Source organism: Thermobia domestica, chromosome 15, assembly GCF_964235325.1.
Source record: "Thermobia domestica chromosome 15, izTheDome1.hap1.1, whole genome shotgun sequence".
Taxonomy (NCBI): Eukaryota; Metazoa; Arthropoda; class Insecta; order Zygentoma; family Lepismatidae; genus Thermobia; species Thermobia domestica.
This window is the reverse complement of record NC_137468.1, coordinates 31,131,601-31,149,731: the sequence shown is the minus strand read 5'-3', so window position 1 is coordinate 31,149,731 and position 18,131 is coordinate 31,131,601. Positions and strand designations below refer to the sequence as shown.

General features: G+C 34.9%; 1 protein-coding gene across 1 annotated transcript in view; it reads left to right on the top strand.

Moving 5' to 3' along the window:
- The window catches only part of hay (ATP-dependent DNA helicase hay), a 55,884-nt gene that overhangs the window by 20,767 nt on the left and 16,986 nt on the right, over positions 1–18,131 (top strand). The window contains exons 7-11 of the mRNA XM_081741514.1: positions 1,777–1,959; positions 3,770–3,867; positions 10,365–10,471; positions 13,723–13,845; positions 16,059–16,232. Coding sequence (XP_081597640.1) covers positions 1,777–1,959; positions 3,770–3,867; positions 10,365–10,471; positions 13,723–13,845; positions 16,059–16,232 — 685 coding nt within the window. The remainder of the gene's footprint in view (positions 1–1,776; positions 1,960–3,769; positions 3,868–10,364; positions 10,472–13,722; positions 13,846–16,058; positions 16,233–18,131) is intronic.

The window sequence follows — 18,131 nt, the reverse complement described above, 5'->3', positions numbered from 1 at the left end:
ATGTGAAGATCTTATTTTGAAAGATGACTTAAGCCTATGTTTATTCCTGAAGAGGAATGGCGGAGGGTATTACTCGAAATACTGGAAGAAACATTGACTTAGAAACATTAGTAGGTGGGTAATTCATTATATCATAATGTATTCCATAGATCGATAAATAATTGTACATTATTTCGTCAGTGTTACTACATTATTTCCTTAAGTTGATTGTCTTTAATCCTGAGTAGAACCTGTACAGTAATTTTCATTTCTAACAGCAGTTGTGTAACTGTTATAAAAATATTATAATTGCATAGAATTCAAAATAAAATGGAAGGAAGTTCGTTAGCAATATTTCGTTTTGTACATAAATGAAAAACCCCGACCAGTGGTGACGGTACATCCTCGAGCGTGACGGAACTATGCTCAATCACCGACTCGATTTTCAGCTTCACTAGAAACAACTGAATTTTGATATATTTTTCGATTCAAGCTCAAGTATCGTTGTTTGGTGGCTTAGTTGTAGAAGTCTTATCTCTGGTATGAGGGTTCCCTGGTTCGATCCCACGTGAGTTTGTGGTGGAAAATATCGTGTTCATGGGTTTTCTCGAGTTCTCCCGTTTCCTCCCACATTCTCATCCACCAGTTCATTTCATACTTTCCATAAATCACCTGTTTCCTTAGCCTACAGGGCCTAATTGTGGTACGTAAAACTGAAAGATTTAATTTTTGTTTTCAGCTATTGTTTATCTAAAAGAAAATAATACTTGTTTTGTTGGTGAATTAAAGCAATAATGTCTGTAATTTACGTCACTTTCTTTCTTTGTTTATTCATCGACATGAGGAATCTCTAGTAGGATCGACTAACTTGAGCTATTGAATGTATTTCGCTTGGCTTCAAGGCTTCATGTAGGAGCGCATCCAAGGAGAGGGATCCACCGGGGCCGAACCCTCCCCCCCCCAAAAAAAAAGAAGAAAAACTTCCTAATTGAACATACATACATTTATTCTCAATAAAACTGTACTTGTTTAACTGGAAAATAATTGATGTAGCTTGAAAATTTGATCTTACACTTCATTTGTACTCTTTCTCTTATGAAAACAAGCTGATTCTATCATTTCTTTTTTTTTCTGAAAATATAGGTGGAAGTATTTTACAATCACTTATCGTCTTTTCGGGTACAGAATAAGTAGCCGAGCGAAGTAGCTCAAGTGATACAGCGTTGGCTTTGCATTCGAGAGGCCGTGGGTTCGATTCCCGCTGCCGACCATCCTAACTGGGGTTTTCCAGGGTTTTCCTCAGTTCTGCCAGGCAAATGCCGAGATGGTACTTACTGAAACATGCCCTGGCCGATACCTTCCTAAATCCTTTTCATTGTTGTTGTTGTTAGATATCCAGTATAAAATGGCCTCTGAGCTGTATCTGGTGATTGTTAAATAAATAAATAAATAAATAATACCCATTTAACACTAGGCCTACATATACGTAGTGGCTTCTAGTATTGGACCCCCCCTCCTCCTCCCAAAGCTTGGACCCACTCAACAAAAATTTCCGTATTCGCGCCTGGCTTCAAGTAATTTAAGTCGGAACCTAATTAAGTCACGTGATATCCCTAACTACCCGTGAAGACTTACTTTATCTTCATGGCATTGTTGAATAAACTCCGAAGTCCATATCAAAAAGTTACCTTAATTTAACTTCCTGATAGTTACATTTACTGCATGCAAGTGTGATAAATTAAAAATGACGATACCTTAAATAACGATTAACGTAGTATTTTGTATGTATATTTCAAGTTTGGTACGAAGCTTCCGAGTCAGCCTTCGCAGGGAGAGAACTCTGGAGAGCAATCACAATCACAGAATGATAAAACAGTCGTTCCAGAAGATATTTCCAATTTTTATGAGAAAATTGACAATGAAGATGAAGATGATGATGAAGAGGCCACAATGAAGATTGTTTCCTTCGAAGTAAACCAGGTGGGTCTTTTTAATAGTAATTGGATTCAAATATTACTCGTTTTCACGAACACCCTATATTTGTATGCTAACAAATTACGTTTCATTCAATCAATTTAAGGGCCAACCAACATTTTATTTAGAATAATAAAAATAATGCATCTTCTGATGCATTTTATTATTGTCACTGGTATATTTCATTTCCTTTTTACTTTGCTGAAAACATCTTTCCGTGGGTATATTCAGAACGACAGCTAGATTGCTACTGGTTTACATTCTAACTGCTAGTGGCTTCTTAATTTGCAGAAAACAAAACTCATACTTTTCACCTTAAATCACACTTAATAAAGGAAAAGAATATAAGACGTCGGGAAACGAGAGAGAACTCAACCATTAAAATCAAGCACAGTAAGCTGCCATTTGCAATTATGAATATTCAGTGTTGCTTTATATAGAGAACTGGTATTAGAGTTGAGTTGATTTTGAGTTTAACGTCTCCCTTTCAGCAGCGAGGTTATATGAGACGTGGATCTACTGATTAATGTCGAATCCGAACCACTTGAGCTCCCGCCGAGAATCGAACACGTGTCTTTCACGCCAAAGTCGCGTACGCTAACCGCTTAGCCACGAAGGAACTCAGAACTGTTAGAGCTTGTAAAATAGTAGAGCAATAAATAACTGAATTTCTTCGGAAATTTTGGTGTTTAATTGTATAAGCAAATAATGGCAGGGATTTTAATCTTTATTGTTGTATATGTTGCAATCTTTAATTCTTCAATATATACATATATATATATATATATATATATATATATATATATATATATATATATATATATATATATATATATATATATATATATATATATATATATATATTAGTTTAGACGAATGAATAATAATATTACTAATACGTTTACACGGTTTGTCTTTTCTCGAGACTAATGAGAGGTATTGGAAATCATTTTGAAAATATAGTTTTTTTTTTTTTTTTTTTTTTTTTTTTTCTGTAGAGGCTCCGTTTTTGAATCAAACGAGATGTTCTGGGGAAAGAGGAAAATTTCACACGGGAAATTTGTGTACGCGGAGTTGGCATGAATAAACCACAATAATCGGAAATGTTTGCTGATTTGCTACAATAATGGTTTACAAAAAGAAAAACATAAGCACATACAGGGTGTCTCAAAAGTCTCCTGACCTAGGGCAACTCTATTATTATCAGAGTTACAACAAAACGTAAGAGGGGAAAACCGTTTCCAAATATGATGTTTTCAATCTAAAGTGAAGGGGGTCCAGGTAAATGGCAACGTTGCATTTTCATTTAACATTGGGCGCATAAAGAGTGTACAGCCCAAACGGCTCGCCCGATTTAAAAAATTTCTTCACTTTAGATTGAAAACATCATATTTGGAGACGGTTTCCCCTCTTACGTTTTGTTATAACTCTGATAATAACAGTTACCCTATGTCAGGGGACTTTTGAGACACCTTGTATGTATATGTATATATATAGTCGTAAGAGAAATTGCTTATTGCACAAGCAATCTACCGAAGACAAGAAGACAAGTACTGTATTGTGCGATCGAATATTGCTGTTTATGATATGCATTCTACTAGTTGTGTGAGCCCAGTTCATACACATTCGAAATTTCTTGTCGCTTCAGTCTTTTGAACACCTTCACCGAAGTAAATAATAATAATAATACAATACCGTGCACAAATAATCAGCAAACCGAATAATCCACACACGGAACAGTCAATTGTTTGTTGTATTATTATTGTCATTTTTATGTCTTTATCTTCATTGTAAATATTTCTTCCCTGTTTTGTAGGAGAAAATTGAAACTATTCAAAAGCGATGCATTGAACTTGAATACCCTCTTTTAGAAGAATATGACTTCAGAAATGACAGTGTAAATCCGGATATAAAGTAAGTTTTCATATTCTTTACCTGTAAAAGTTTCACTGCATGTAATCCATGTTTTTCTTAATTTTAAGATTGTGAGTAGATGAATATAGAAAGTAATTTTGCATTTTATATATATATATACGTGAGGCACCCAAAAGAAACCAAAATAGCATTGTGGTGGGCGGAGCTTCTGTAGTACGCATTTATGCTGCTAGGTGTCAGGGTTTGAAAAAACCCGGGTTTTTCTGAAAAAGCCCAACCCACCTGGGCCCATATGGGTTTTTTCGGGTATTTTCGGGTTTTATTGTTTTTTTTCGGGTTTAATTGGGTTTTATCAAAATATTTTAATATCTTTGGGGTAAAAGTGTTAAAATGTGATTCATATTTCAAGATTATCATTGTCACAACTTGCAACAATTTTCTAATCACTGCTGTTTTGAAAAAATGGCCGCCATTTTGAAATTTTACGTTGGATCATCGCCAAAATATATACAGCTAATTTAGAGTATCTCGTGCTTCTACTCTAAATTTTTCGACTTAAAAGACCGAAAATTGCGCTTTGTAGCGTGCATATCTGCTATTTTGAAAAAAATAAATTGTCACCATTTTGAAATTTTACGTTGGTATGCCGCCAAAATCTATACAGGAAATTTAGTGTGTCTCGTGCTTGCACTCTGAAAATTTACAATTAAAAGACCGGAAGTGATTCCTTGTAGTGTGTGTGGTACAAGCAGACGTACGAACAAATGCAGATTGAATCATCCCAAAAGCCTCAGTGACGTTTGCTAAATATGAACACCAAATATATTAATTTAACAGCGTAAAATAAATGGTTTTTATTGTTGAAGTTCACTTTCGGTAACTTGTGCGTTCAATTTCGGGAATTTCCCGAGCACTTGTTGCAAGAGGGGTCTTTCCAGAAAATTAATTTAAGACCATTAAGAAAGATATAATTCATATTTTATAAAATAAACTAGCTTTTGGCTAGCTGGGGATCTGCCCCCAGATCCCCGAGTTTGCTCGGCCTACGGCCTCACATTTCTTATCTATTGACCTTTGCATCAACAACTTGCTCGTCATATTTCCTGAATCTGCCCACCCGGGGGCATCGTCCCCCATACACTGTCTTCGCTCGGCCTACGGCCTCGCTTCTCTAGAACCCACAATTCTATCATTTCTTTTCCTATTTCAACTATTTAAAAGATAAGATTTTGTATCCCAAGGAAACGCCCATTTAAATAACAAGGGTATTTCTTCATCACCCTTTAGACCCCTAAAAATATTTAAAATATTCACTTTTGGCTATTTTCCTGTCGGTTAGTCCTGGAATGCTATACTCATGCCAAATTTCATCCTTCTAATCATGCTGGAAGGGCCTAAACATTATGGGGTGTAGGGGACGTCCCATATAAATAACATGGGAAAGATTTTTCAGTTCCCCACAAACCACTCTACGGTTTGGATTTTTTATTTCTGATGTTTCAGTTAGGTAACGCTTACGAAAACATACAAGCATACCGAATTTCAAGTTTTTATTCCAATTCTAAGTACCTAAAACATGAGATTATAGGTCCAAAGAAAGGTCCATTTAAATAACATGGGGAAATTTTTCATCCCTTCTTTAGACCCCCTAAAAATTAAAAATATTCACTTTTGGCAATTTTTCTGTCGGTTAGTCCCGGAAAGCTACCATCATGCCAAATTTAATCATTGTAGCCCTACAGGAAGTGCTCAATAATTTGTCAGCTCATGTAGTTTTATATATATAGTTAGGATGTTTCAGAATGTCTTAAATGAAATTAAATATCTTCCAGCATAAAATAAATAGTTTTATTGTTGAAGTATTCAGTTCCGATGCTTTGTGCGTTCAATTGGGGGAATTTCCCGAGAACTTCTTTCGGGACGTGTTTTTTTTCCTCCTCCCTCGAAAATACAGACAGTTCCCTTTACTGTACATCGAAACTTCCACTAGTACGAAAGTTCGAATTCAGGGCTTGAAATAGTAAGCGGTACGTAGTTCGGAACTCTGAGCATCGAGTTTTTTAAATTTGACGAATTTTTACGCTTTTGTTGGTGTTGGTTCTACAGAATGCTTATTTGAAGAGTACCTACAAATAACTGCACTAAACTGTTGTTGGAAAACTAAATTTTACTGAAGAATACTTGTGTTGCCATCAAAGGTAAGAAATAATACTAATAGTTTTACTAATGTACTACATGTTTACTGGTAGTACCGGCATCTATGGCTTTAAACGCGTCAAACGTATGAGGGACAACGTCCCTCGGCGTTGCCAAGTTGGCGAGCACACTATTCACGGAAAGTATTTTCTAAAGTATAAAATTGCATTTTTTTTCCTTCAAATAGGCTATAAGCATGATCCATACATTAATTTGTTACTTAATTATCTCAAGCTAAGGTAAGTTTTTTTATTTTTTTTTTTTTTATTCACTCAGTGCATTCAGAACTTTATAAAGGTCTTATGTTGAATGTTGTTGTATACCTTAACGTGAAAGCATTCAATTCGCCCAAGGAAAGTCCAAAATCCGGTAATAATCACTTTCAATATGATCACCTTGGTTGTATCAATAATATATTAACAAAAAGCTCAAAAACCCAGGTGGGTTTTAAGGTGGGTTTTTTCAGGTGGGTCCAACCCGAAAAAACCCGGTGGGTTTTTTCGGGCTGGGCCCACTTGGACAAACCCTGCTAGGTGTGTATAGCACAACTCATTGCCAGTTCAATGCCGCATGTGTTGTTGATCTGGCTTGTTGTGTTCATCTGCAGTGAATGTTTTTACTAGCGCTGTTGTGTTCGTTTCGTTTTTTCTGATGGCAAGTTTAAGTGAACGACGTGCAGCTGTGAAATTTTGTATTCTACTCGGTAAAAATGCTGCTGAAACTGTTGTAATGTTAAAAAAGACCAGATTTGTGGCAGACAGGAGACTGGTTCTTCCACCACGACAATGCACCCGCACACACAGCCATCTCTGTTCGCCAGTTTTTGGCTAAGAATAACATGGTTCCGCTGCCCCACACATGAAAAGAGGCATGAAAGGACACCGATTTCTGATTTCTTTTGGATGCCCCCTCGCATATATATCGATGATTTATTTCAATGACATAAATATTATGTATTATGTCATTGAATATATATATTATATATATATTATGTCATTGAAATAAATCATCGATGTTTTTCAACTCACGGAACTGTTCATCCGGCTGTTGATATATAGAGAGTTGAGGATAAAGTATGTAACATAAAGGCAATAAAATAAATCGTTTTAGCGTAAATTTTATTATAAATTTAATACTAAAATTCTCCGTATTATAATAGTAAACAGAAGAAAATGCTTCATACCTACCACAGTGTTTATGAAAAAATAAGGAACGTTTCTGAGGATCACGGTTTCCATTATCAGTTTATTTTATAAGATTTAAAAAGGTTTTAAAAAACGATAATAAAGTGGAAAAGATGAAAGGATAGAAAAGGTAATTTGAAGCAACTTAACAGAACATGAAGGTAAATGAACCATAACTAGACACTGTTCGAGCTTTACAGTAAACAATGATAGTTCATTTGCCTTAATGATCTGGGACGTGAAGTTGTGTAGTTGCTTCGAATTACATTTTTTTATCCCTTCAACTTTTCCACTTTTTTTATCGTTTTTAAAAATCTTTTTCAGACTTAAAATTAAGCTGATGATGACTGCTATCCTAGAAACTTTTTTTGTTTTCATAATAATTGCGGTTGTATGAAGTGTTTTCTTTTGTTTACTATTGTAACTTACTGTTGCTCGCAATCTACACTGTTATATTGTCCGTATTAACTGTTTACTGTCTACTACTCTTTTTTTTTTTATTTTATTTTTTTTATTTTTTTTATTTTATTTTTTTTAACTCGTTGGTCACGAAGTACAAGAAGAAACTAATACAGGGTGTCTACTGATACTGGAAATATACTGGGATTTTGATCCACATACTGGAAAAATCATGAAACTGGTAATTCGTCAATCGTCAACAATACTTTTTTGTAACTGTTTTAATAGTCTTAGGTATTTTTTTTCAAAGCAAGCGTTGTTTGCATTTTGTAATTAAACATTTAAAGCAATGGGTGGAGTGGAGGGCTGTGAAGGAAGTTGGGAGGCCCTTTAAAAATGTTAAAAAACATTATATTAAAAAATCAAGGTTAATTAAATTTATTAAAATATTCTTTTGATGATAAAACAATTACAAACCTGAAATCAAGAGTGTGATTATTCCTAAAGAACTTTTAAAAAAATCATTGTATTAGGTACAGGAATTCGGCTGATAGTTATACTGAATATACTGGAAATATACTTGAATTTTGAAAATGAAGCTCAGTAGACACTCTGTAAAGTACATGAACTCTTATACCTAATAGTCAAAATTAAATGCATTGAAATGATATGCTCCATGCGAAAACAGAATATAATTGCTGTCCAGAAAACACTCAAATAATTTGTCAACAGTGATCATATTCTGTTTTCGTGTGAAGCATGTTATAATTTCTGCACATTGAATTTTGACTACTAAATGTGCAATGTATTGGCTTTATTTTTATTTATTTATTTTATTTTATTTTATTTTTTGTTTGTTTGTTTGTTCATTGCAGGTGAATAAAACAGAAGACACAATAAGAACATATAATTACGAATAAACGCTATAGGGTACATTTCAATAATAAATTTGTGCTTTTCTTTGAACACGTGGTCCTCTTTGTTTTAGTTCGTGTTAATATTTCGACTCTCGCGGAAGTCATAGTCACAATCGTTTGTTACTTCGTGTAGGCTGGAAATCCAATATTCTCACCGTAAACTACTTCACGATGTCCTATAAAGGAAATTAGCCCAAGTGAAATGTCAAAAGAATAAATTGCATAAATGTAACAAGTGTTCTGTAAAACTATTTTAGTCCGGGAATTCTTGGACTGATTTTCTTTACAGAACAGCACAGGAGCAGTTTATGACGAGAATGTAGGATTTTCAGCCTCTAACCAGTAACTAACAAATGTGAGCATGACTGCCGTGCGAGTCAAGATATCGACATAAACTAAAACGAACAGAACAGCACCACGAGTGCAAAGATAAGCACAAAGTTATCATAATAACAATAGTTTTGTTATTAAGTTAATAATAATTATTATAATGTACCAGCCATTCTTCTCGTTACCTTTCTGTGAATTCTAGAAAGAAGAATCCTGTGTAACTCGTAAAGCTTTTGGTGATCTAATTCACTTTTACAAAGTTTTATAAAGTAAGAACGTTATGAATATTTGTTTCATACGTTCAATATCTAAGTTTAATTTCTGTGATTTCGTACTTCGGTATGTTTTACAGAAGCAGAATGGTTGAAACGCGAAGGCCTGGCGCAGCTGCGGGATGATCCAGCAGCATAAAACAATTGGAAAATACTTGAATTAAGAAGAAGTGCACTGCGTATGAGTTATAAATAATATCAGTGGAAACCAACATGTTGAGACTATGCTTCACCCAACTAAAAGTCAGTTCTCGGGCCACATCTCTTCGTGTACTCAGAAACCAAGGAATTTAGTTTAATGTATACTATAGTATAGTAACGTATGCAGAATTTCATCAAGGGTAGTGGGGTTTCAATTCCCGAATTCATATCGTTAAGGACTTTTGTATGCATATCTTAATATCGCTATGGTTCAGTGGAAGAGCGTTCATTTTTTTTATGCTTGGGGTCCTTGGTTCGATCCCAGCTCGCATCAAGTGGGTTTGTAATGGGAAAATACCATGTGCGTGAATTTTCTCTGAGCTCCCGAAGAGGTATTCTGTTTCTTCCCACTTTCTTCATTCCACCATTTCTTTCATTCACTTATCACAATACCTTTTAGCCTACACAGCATAATGTGAGACGTAAAACTGAAAGATTTATTTTTTTCATATTATAATACTGTAAATGTTTATTCTTTCATAATATCTGGTTGAAAGGGGATTAAAACACTATTCCCTCTCTTTCCTTACGCTACTGCTGTATATTTATCTATTTGTGTTATTTGTTTATGTGGTTCCAGATATAACATTTTGGCCATTTCACAGTGAAACATTTAATAACAGTAACAGGCAAAAGTAAAAACGAAAATAAAAAGTAATTTAACAGGATATCAAAAGTTAAATTTTATACAACACGAATTGGAAAATTCTTTCAAATGTGAAGATACCTATTGTAGCTGGAAGTGTATTGAATTCAGTATGATGTCTGTAGATGTGCAACCTTTGGATTATTTCAAGTGTAGGTTTCGGAACATAAAATAGATTTATGTTACGTGTAATGCAAATGGATTCCTGGAAGTTAAATGTGAGAAGTGGAGAGTACGGTTTAATTTGACATTTGTTGTTCTGTGAGGAACCGAAATGTCAGATTTTTTTTGCCACAAGTTCGTTATAAGGGTATATCCAGTGTTTTCATTATCTTTTTACACGTTCTGTGGTTATGGTAAATTATTTAATATATATATTTTTTAATTTTAGTATTGATCTGAAACCATCTGCAATTCTTCGTCCTTACCAAGAGAAGAGCTTGCGAAAGATGTTCGGTAACGGAAGAGCACGCTCTGGTATAATTGTACTGCCTTGTGGTAAGTATTATTCCTCCTTTGATAAGAAAGAATGGATATGGGACATTCCATGTGAAATTAACCAATAAAATGACAAAATCTGACCTGACAATCTCAGATTTTTGTAAAAATTGGTGCATAGCTTTATTACATTGGGAGATGAAAAAATCCCAAATATTACCCCTCTCCTCCTGAAAGTGTTCCATACAGGGTGTTTAAAAATTTCAAAAAAGGGCATTCCCTCAGTTACAGTGATTATTAAAAATTGTCATAAAATGGTTAGTATGTGCACTAGAGACATGGAACAAACACCTTTGGAACGCTTAAAGATTGCTCTACAAGTTGTACTATATTGAAAAAACATGTACAATAAAAAATAACACTTCAGAAATTCAAGTTCAAATTTGAATTTTGTACAGAAATGTCTCTCTGAATTTGTTCAAAATTATCCAGATTGTAGTGTCATGTGTGTACTAAAACACCACAAAGTTGCATTTGGGTACTCAATGGGATCCGATTCAAAATTCAATATAAACCAAACATTGCAAGATATTGACCATGTGAATATCTGGGTTCAGATCGATAACCACTTGCCTATAGCTATTTACCTGCAGCATCAAAGGAATTTATATTCAACTTCATTTGTTTCTTGATGTATCCGTTTGAATGTACACAATTATCAACCTTTCGAGTTATTTAGAGAGGTATTACGTTTCCGAACATTACTCAACAGAGGTAATTATTCTTATTAGTCAGCATTAATGTTTCTAAATTTATATTGGCTACATTGATACATGTTATTTTCATTCCTTTCTTTCAGGACTGCTGTTACAGAACTTATTATGAAAAGGAGGGTTATATTTCCCTCCCTTTGACAATATTTGTATCAAATGTGTTATGAAACACAGTGGCACTGTTCACAATCACTTCACACACTTTCAGCACCAACGATTAGTCAATAAATTCTTTTTCCTATTTTAATGATGCACTTCCATATGTCTCTAATAGCAATCCTGAAACAACAGAATGAAAGTAACATGTATCAATGTAGCCAATATAAATTTAGAAACATCCATACTGACTAACAAGAATAATGACTTCTATTCCACATTAAATACTATTATTTTTTACCATTTCATACATTACAAAAATCGATTGGTATATGCTCAGTAGATCCCGTCTCATATAGGCTCACTGCTGAAGGGGGAAGTTAAAGTCCAACTTGATGACTCGATACGTTGTTGACATGTGATGGCGCTCAGATATTTTAAGAATGAAAATTTTAAAAAAGTTGGATTGAGGTTTTGATATTATAGGTATCTCCTGATCACTTTCCTTGTAAAACTATGGCAGAAGCTAGAATGTTGATTTTGATTTGATTTAAGTTTAGCGTCTCTTTCAGCAGTGAGACTATATGATATGTGGACGTACAGCTTAACGTGGGATCCGAATCAGATGAGCTCATGCCGGGTCGAATGTGGGTCTCCCACATCAAAGGCACATGTCTACGATGGAGGTCAGAAGCTAGAAAAATATACATCAGAAGACTGGCAGCGAGATTCAGACTCAGTGCCTTTTGACAATGAGACGAGATTTAAAAGTTCACTTAAATCGATTTTTCCAAGGTGTAGTTTGAAGTAATGTCCTTTCTACTGTTGTGACACAATGTATGTTTTTGACTTTGCTTATTTTGCTTGGTTGGTTGAAATCTAGCGTCCTTCTTCAACACCGAAGCTACAATGAGATATGAACCTACAGTGCAAGATGGAATTCGAACCACCGAGATGCGTTCAAATTTCAAAGCTTTTAAACTAAACAGCGTGACAAACATCTTGGCATTTGAAGGCGGCGCTCCAAGTTCCCTTTAAATGTTGCTAGCAAATAAGAGGCCAGTGGTATTGCCACGTTTATTTTGTACACATCCACGTCTATCCCCTGCCACCTGATTGCGCTGTAGTCTGTCTGCTTGGCCCAAGCTACAGCCCTTTACCACTTGGCAACGTCGCGGCAGAGCTTGCGTTTTATTCGTTTATCTGAAATGCCAAGATGTTTGTCACAGACTAACTAACTTACCCCACGGAGTGGGCTTCGGCCTCTTTTATGAGCAGTCTCCATTTCTTCTTGTCGCACGCCAGTTGTTTCCATCCCTTTACTTTCATACGGTTTAGATCCTCTTTCACGGCGTCTGTCGCATTTCTTCTTTAGTCTTCCAACTCGTCCCTTACAAAATAACTTTCCCTTTAGCATCCTCTTTGGCATTGCTGTGCCATCAAATTTCTTTTAAACTTGTTTTTTTTATTATTATTATTATTATTATTATTATTATTTATTTTATTCATTTTAATTACTCGCACTGCCATGACATTGAAAATAGTACTATAGTGGATTCATAATATAATCGTTCCGTCATGTTCTATCAAGGGAACTTTCGATAGAACAGTTTTTAACGATTTGGGATTTCACTTAATTCTTGTCTTGATTTTAGAGTACGTATATTTTAAATATTGATTAGAGCTCGTTTGTTTTTTTAATTAACTTTTTATAAAACCTTTACAGAAAATGCTAAAGTTTTCTTATTGATTGTATGCACTTGTGTGTTACTTTACAAGAAAGGAATAAAAATTACCTTTTGTGCGTATTTTATTTCCTTCACTAATCTTTTCGACAGTGCCGAACTTTGATCGGGGTTTTAAACTAAATTAGAAGAAAATCTTTACTGCTTGGTTTGGACCTTCTGATGTAGAACCTACAAGAAAACCTGCGTTTCTCCAGTTTAATTATTGAATACACAGCCAAACATGCAGTCAAGATCTTCTAATGAGCTCCTTCGTGGCAAAGCGGTTACGCGCCTTTGGGGCTTGGGAGACCCGGTTGTGATTCCCGGCAGGAGCTCATGTGGTTCGGATTCCACGTTTATCAATAGGTCCCCATCTCATATAGCTGAAAGGGACGTTAAACTCAAAATCAACTCAACTCAAGATCTTCTAATTTAATCAAAACTCTGACGAAGATTCCACCGCTACTGAGAATGGAAATTGTTGGTTAAGAAAGTAAAATATGCACAGAAGGTATTTTTATTTTTTTCTGATGTTATATAGTTATCGTACATCTACATTGTGAATAATCGTTGTTCTCCAGTCATTGTATCATATTCTTAGAGCAATAACGTTATATATATATATATATAGAGAGAGAGAGAGAGAGAGATAGAGAGAAAGTGTTAATTTTATGTTCGTACATTTTAGGAATCAATTGTGATTGTATATTTCCAGGTGCTGGTAAAAGTTTAGTTGGAGTCACAGCTTGCTGCACAGTTCGTAAGAGGGCACTTGTTTTGTGCAACTCAGGCGTGTCTGTAGAACAATGGAAACAGCAGTTTAAAATGTGGTCCACAGGTATGATGTAGTTCTGATTTGTATTTATTTGTTGATAGTTAATTTTGAATATGTAATCAATCTGTTTTTGAACGTACAAAGTAAGACAAAAATTGCCTGGCAGCCTTACTGAGGAATAAGAAGCTGTTGCTTGACTGAGAATGAAACAAATTTTAATGTATGAAACTCTATCGTCTGAGAAAAGTATTTGAATGAATATTGTTCCCTGGAGCATTTCACAGATACCTGAAAATTGCTCAGCGTTCTGTCCAAGTTTCTGTTTATATTTCAAGCCATGTCGAGAAAAGAAAAATATGAGATGTTAGGTTCTTAGCTAAACTCACCCCCTTGTTTTTGAATAATATAAAGACAATAAAGAACATAAAAGTGTAGAACCAGGTAATATCTACAAAATTCTGTTAAATAAACTAATAACTGGTTCTTTATAGCGCTGTTTTTCTGACCGTCTGTTAGATCTTCGGAGCGGCTTTCAGCAATACAGCTTTTCGTACTCCGTGTCCTTATTTCCCAGAGTATTTAAACTGACGAATAGGAATTGCATTCACTTTTGCTACCGTGTTTCCAAGAATTCCTCTACATGTGGCCATAAGAGACACTGACTTCTATCGCGAGGTGTAGCTTGTGATCACAGGGTTATTAATAGCTTTACTCAGTTCGTTTCAATTTTCTTTCAAAGGAATTGCTTCATATTCAGTGAGTTCTTTGAAAGTCCACCCCTAACATTGTTCTTTCTCGCTCCTCGAATTTCTTATTCATACTTATCAGGCAACTGAATTGAACCTTAGTTTGTTGGTGACACATCTAACCTTCTAACGTTTGTACCATTTTCAGTGAACATTACGTCCCTCCTCAGTATTCTCTGTAGAACAAGCTACGCCTTAAAACCCGCTTGTGGGTATCTCTGACGTATAAAATAAGAAAAAAAAAAGTCATAAATTTTCTACATAGATTTACAAAACAAGATGGGACAAAAAAAGCTTTTGAGAATAGACGCTAGATGAGAAAGAATTCTTCAAGAATAGAGACAAGACGAGAGTTCTACAAAATGGCTCTTCAAGATGTTTATCTCAAGCCAAAATACAAACTTGTCTTAAATATGGCTGTGGACTTTATAATGAAAGTTAACCATATTTTGTTAAGTTTTGGCGTAGTGCAGCATACATCCGCTTCAGTAAGGGCCAATTATTCGGAATAAAGTTCGAAATTGATGGTATGATCGTTAAGAACGAACTAGAAATGAGTCTCCTCGTGGTTCCACTTGAGACAGCCACTTTCATATTCTAAATATTTAACATTTTTTTTTTTTTTTTTTTTTCAAACTTTGTTTGGCACAAGAAATATGTACATAAAATCCCCCATTTTAAGCTCTTTACTCTTTTCTTTATAACCATTCTTCCAGACGATCTCGATCATTTTGTCGCTCCCGCTTATTCTTCTTACCAACAAAACACCCAAACACCCAAGTGCCAATTGGCACACAGCAGCACCCCTTCGAGAGGGAAAAAAAAAAAAATCGAATGAGCAGATCGAAGGCCAAGGTTTTTTGACGCCAAGAGTGTATTTCATCATTTGTGTAAGATGAGAAGAGGAGGGATCTCTTCATGACTTAGCGTCTCTGAGGTTCACTTAGCCTCTTTACAATGGCTACCTAGGGAACCTGAGGAAATAGAGGAAACCAGGGCGCAGTGCTGCCTTACATCATCTTCAGAGTGCGGAAATCAAGAAAGTATGCAGCCTTTACTTCCACACACGGCACGTGGACCTTCATGGCCTATCTCAAAAAGAGGAAAAACATAATTACATTGTATAAATATTTCATACGTCGCAGGGTGCGTACAAAATCTTAATTAAATCATCATCCCCCATTGTTCTTTACAGTATTGTTAGGTCGGTCACTTACCTAACTGGATCGCTATTTGTGGACTTATTATAGCAGTAAATACTCAACTAGTTGCATAAGTTTGACAATTTTCTAAAGAATCTTCATGATCAACTAAAATAGACTTCACTGTATCTTTGTATTTCAGTTATCCCTAATAAAATAATAGATAAACCACAGTAACACGCTAATGTCAACATGTCTTAGTTTCAAAATAATTGGTGAGATTCATATGAAATCTATATCACTAGTACTGTTAAAATTTATTTTGACTGATTAATTTCTTTATTGCATTTCCCGTTCAGTAAACTTACGCTATTTCTGTTTGTTTCAGCTGACGATAGTATGATATGTCGTTTTACTTCGGAGGCCAAAGATAAGCCAATGGGTTGTGGTATTTTAGTAACTACATATTCGATGATTACCCATACACAAAAGCGGTCGTGGGAGGCTGAGCAAACGATGAAGTGGCTACAAGAGCAAGAATGGGGAATAATGGTTCTTGATGGTAAGAAAACAGTAACTATACTTTTTATTGTTATTACATTATTAATCTATGTACAGAGACCTACAAGGTAATTAGATGTTTTCTTCATTAAAGAAATGAAGTATCCGGATGTTAATACAGAACATGACTTGTTAATAGTTGAAGTTTGTAGGGCTGAGGAAGAGAGAGAGAGAGTTCCGCAAAAGAAAACCAAGCACAGTAACGTAGCTAGGCTCAAACGAGACCGGACTTTTTGTCTTCCATATTATTTGTCCTTTAACTACTTTTGTGTAACACTGATGACGAGCTGGTCAGTCTCGAAACCTAAATCCCTTTAGTTAACTCTTTTTGTTCGAACTTCTGTTGTATGTGTTAGAAATGTTCGTATAAGTACATGAATGCATTTTGCAGTCCATCGTCTATTTTTTTTTTTTTTTTTTTTTAATGTAATTACACTCTTAACTTACTTTTTTTTTAACTTTAAATTTTTCGGTACTCTATCTGTCATAGAACCAGGTCGTATTCTAGCAGATATATTCCTATGCTCTTGCCCTATGTTCTTGACCACCTCACATATGTATATAAAGTACGTGTGCAGTATGTTGGATTAGCTCTTTACGGTATTTCTTCGAAACATAGAGTCACATTTCCGAAACATTCGAGTGTTTCTCAGGTCAGTGATCAAAAAAGAGAGATTAAGGTCTTTGTCAGTAGGAAACCGAAGCAACTTTCCTAAAACTACAGAAGACTGTTTATTATTATTATTATTATTATTATTATTATTATTATTATTATTATTATTATTATTATTATTATTATTTGTTTGCCATCAAAAAGTCTAATAGCAGATTGGCACGTATATATTTCATTATTTTACATTTCTCATAAAATTGTTTCCAGGAGCTCCCGTGTTAAGCTGTAGGTCCACGTCTCATATAACCTCACAGCTGAAAGGGACGCTAAACTATAATCAACCAATCTATGTAGTTATTTAATAAAGTCATTAGAAGAATGCTACAATTAATATTTATCTTTTGTTTCACAATGCCCTTGTCATATATATATATATATATTTCAATCGAAATTTTACAATCCATAACTGAAGTGAAACTTTCAACATTTTCAATACGAGTATCATTCTCCTTCCGAAACCGTTCTCCGGTACCAATATTACGTTTCAATAATATTAGCAAATCTTAGAAAGTGTATGTAATCAACATCTGCTGTACATTATTGGTACAACAATGTATGTTTCAGAAGCGCTTTCTGTTGTCTGGTTAAGGAGTCGAGTTACTTTTGCATACAATAGTGACCCAAATATGTTTTCTCTGAAAATGTCCGTGCTTAGTGTGTTAAACAGTTCACGAGGTGTGTGACACACACACACGTACGTGTACCAAAAATAAAAAGTAATAGGCTTATGAGATATGTTACCACATTACTATCTGGTGTGGTAGTACTTTTTTTTTTTTTTTTTTTTTTTAAATTAAATTATTTTCTTTAACTGGACTCCTTTGGCAGTCATATACTTCTGCAATCGCTGCTGCCACTGTTGGTAATAGTACGGGAAGTTATTTTCGGTGAGTTCAGTATAAGGTCTGCCGTTTTCGACTTCACCTTAACTGAGGCAAAACATGTTCCCTTGACTCCAACTGTAGTCCCAGAAAGAGACTAAAGATCACGTGTTATCAGATCTACATGGGGGAGGGGATATTCCTTGACAATGATATTTTTATGCACCAGAAATTGACTGGCAGCCAGACCATTATGAGCTTGTGCGTTGTCTTGGTGCAGAATCAATTCGTTTTCACACAATTGAGGTTTATTCTTCCTCATATTTCGCAAAGTCTGGTCAAAACTACTGCCCTACAGTGGGAACCCATTCAATCATTACAATTCAATGAATGCCAAAAACACAAA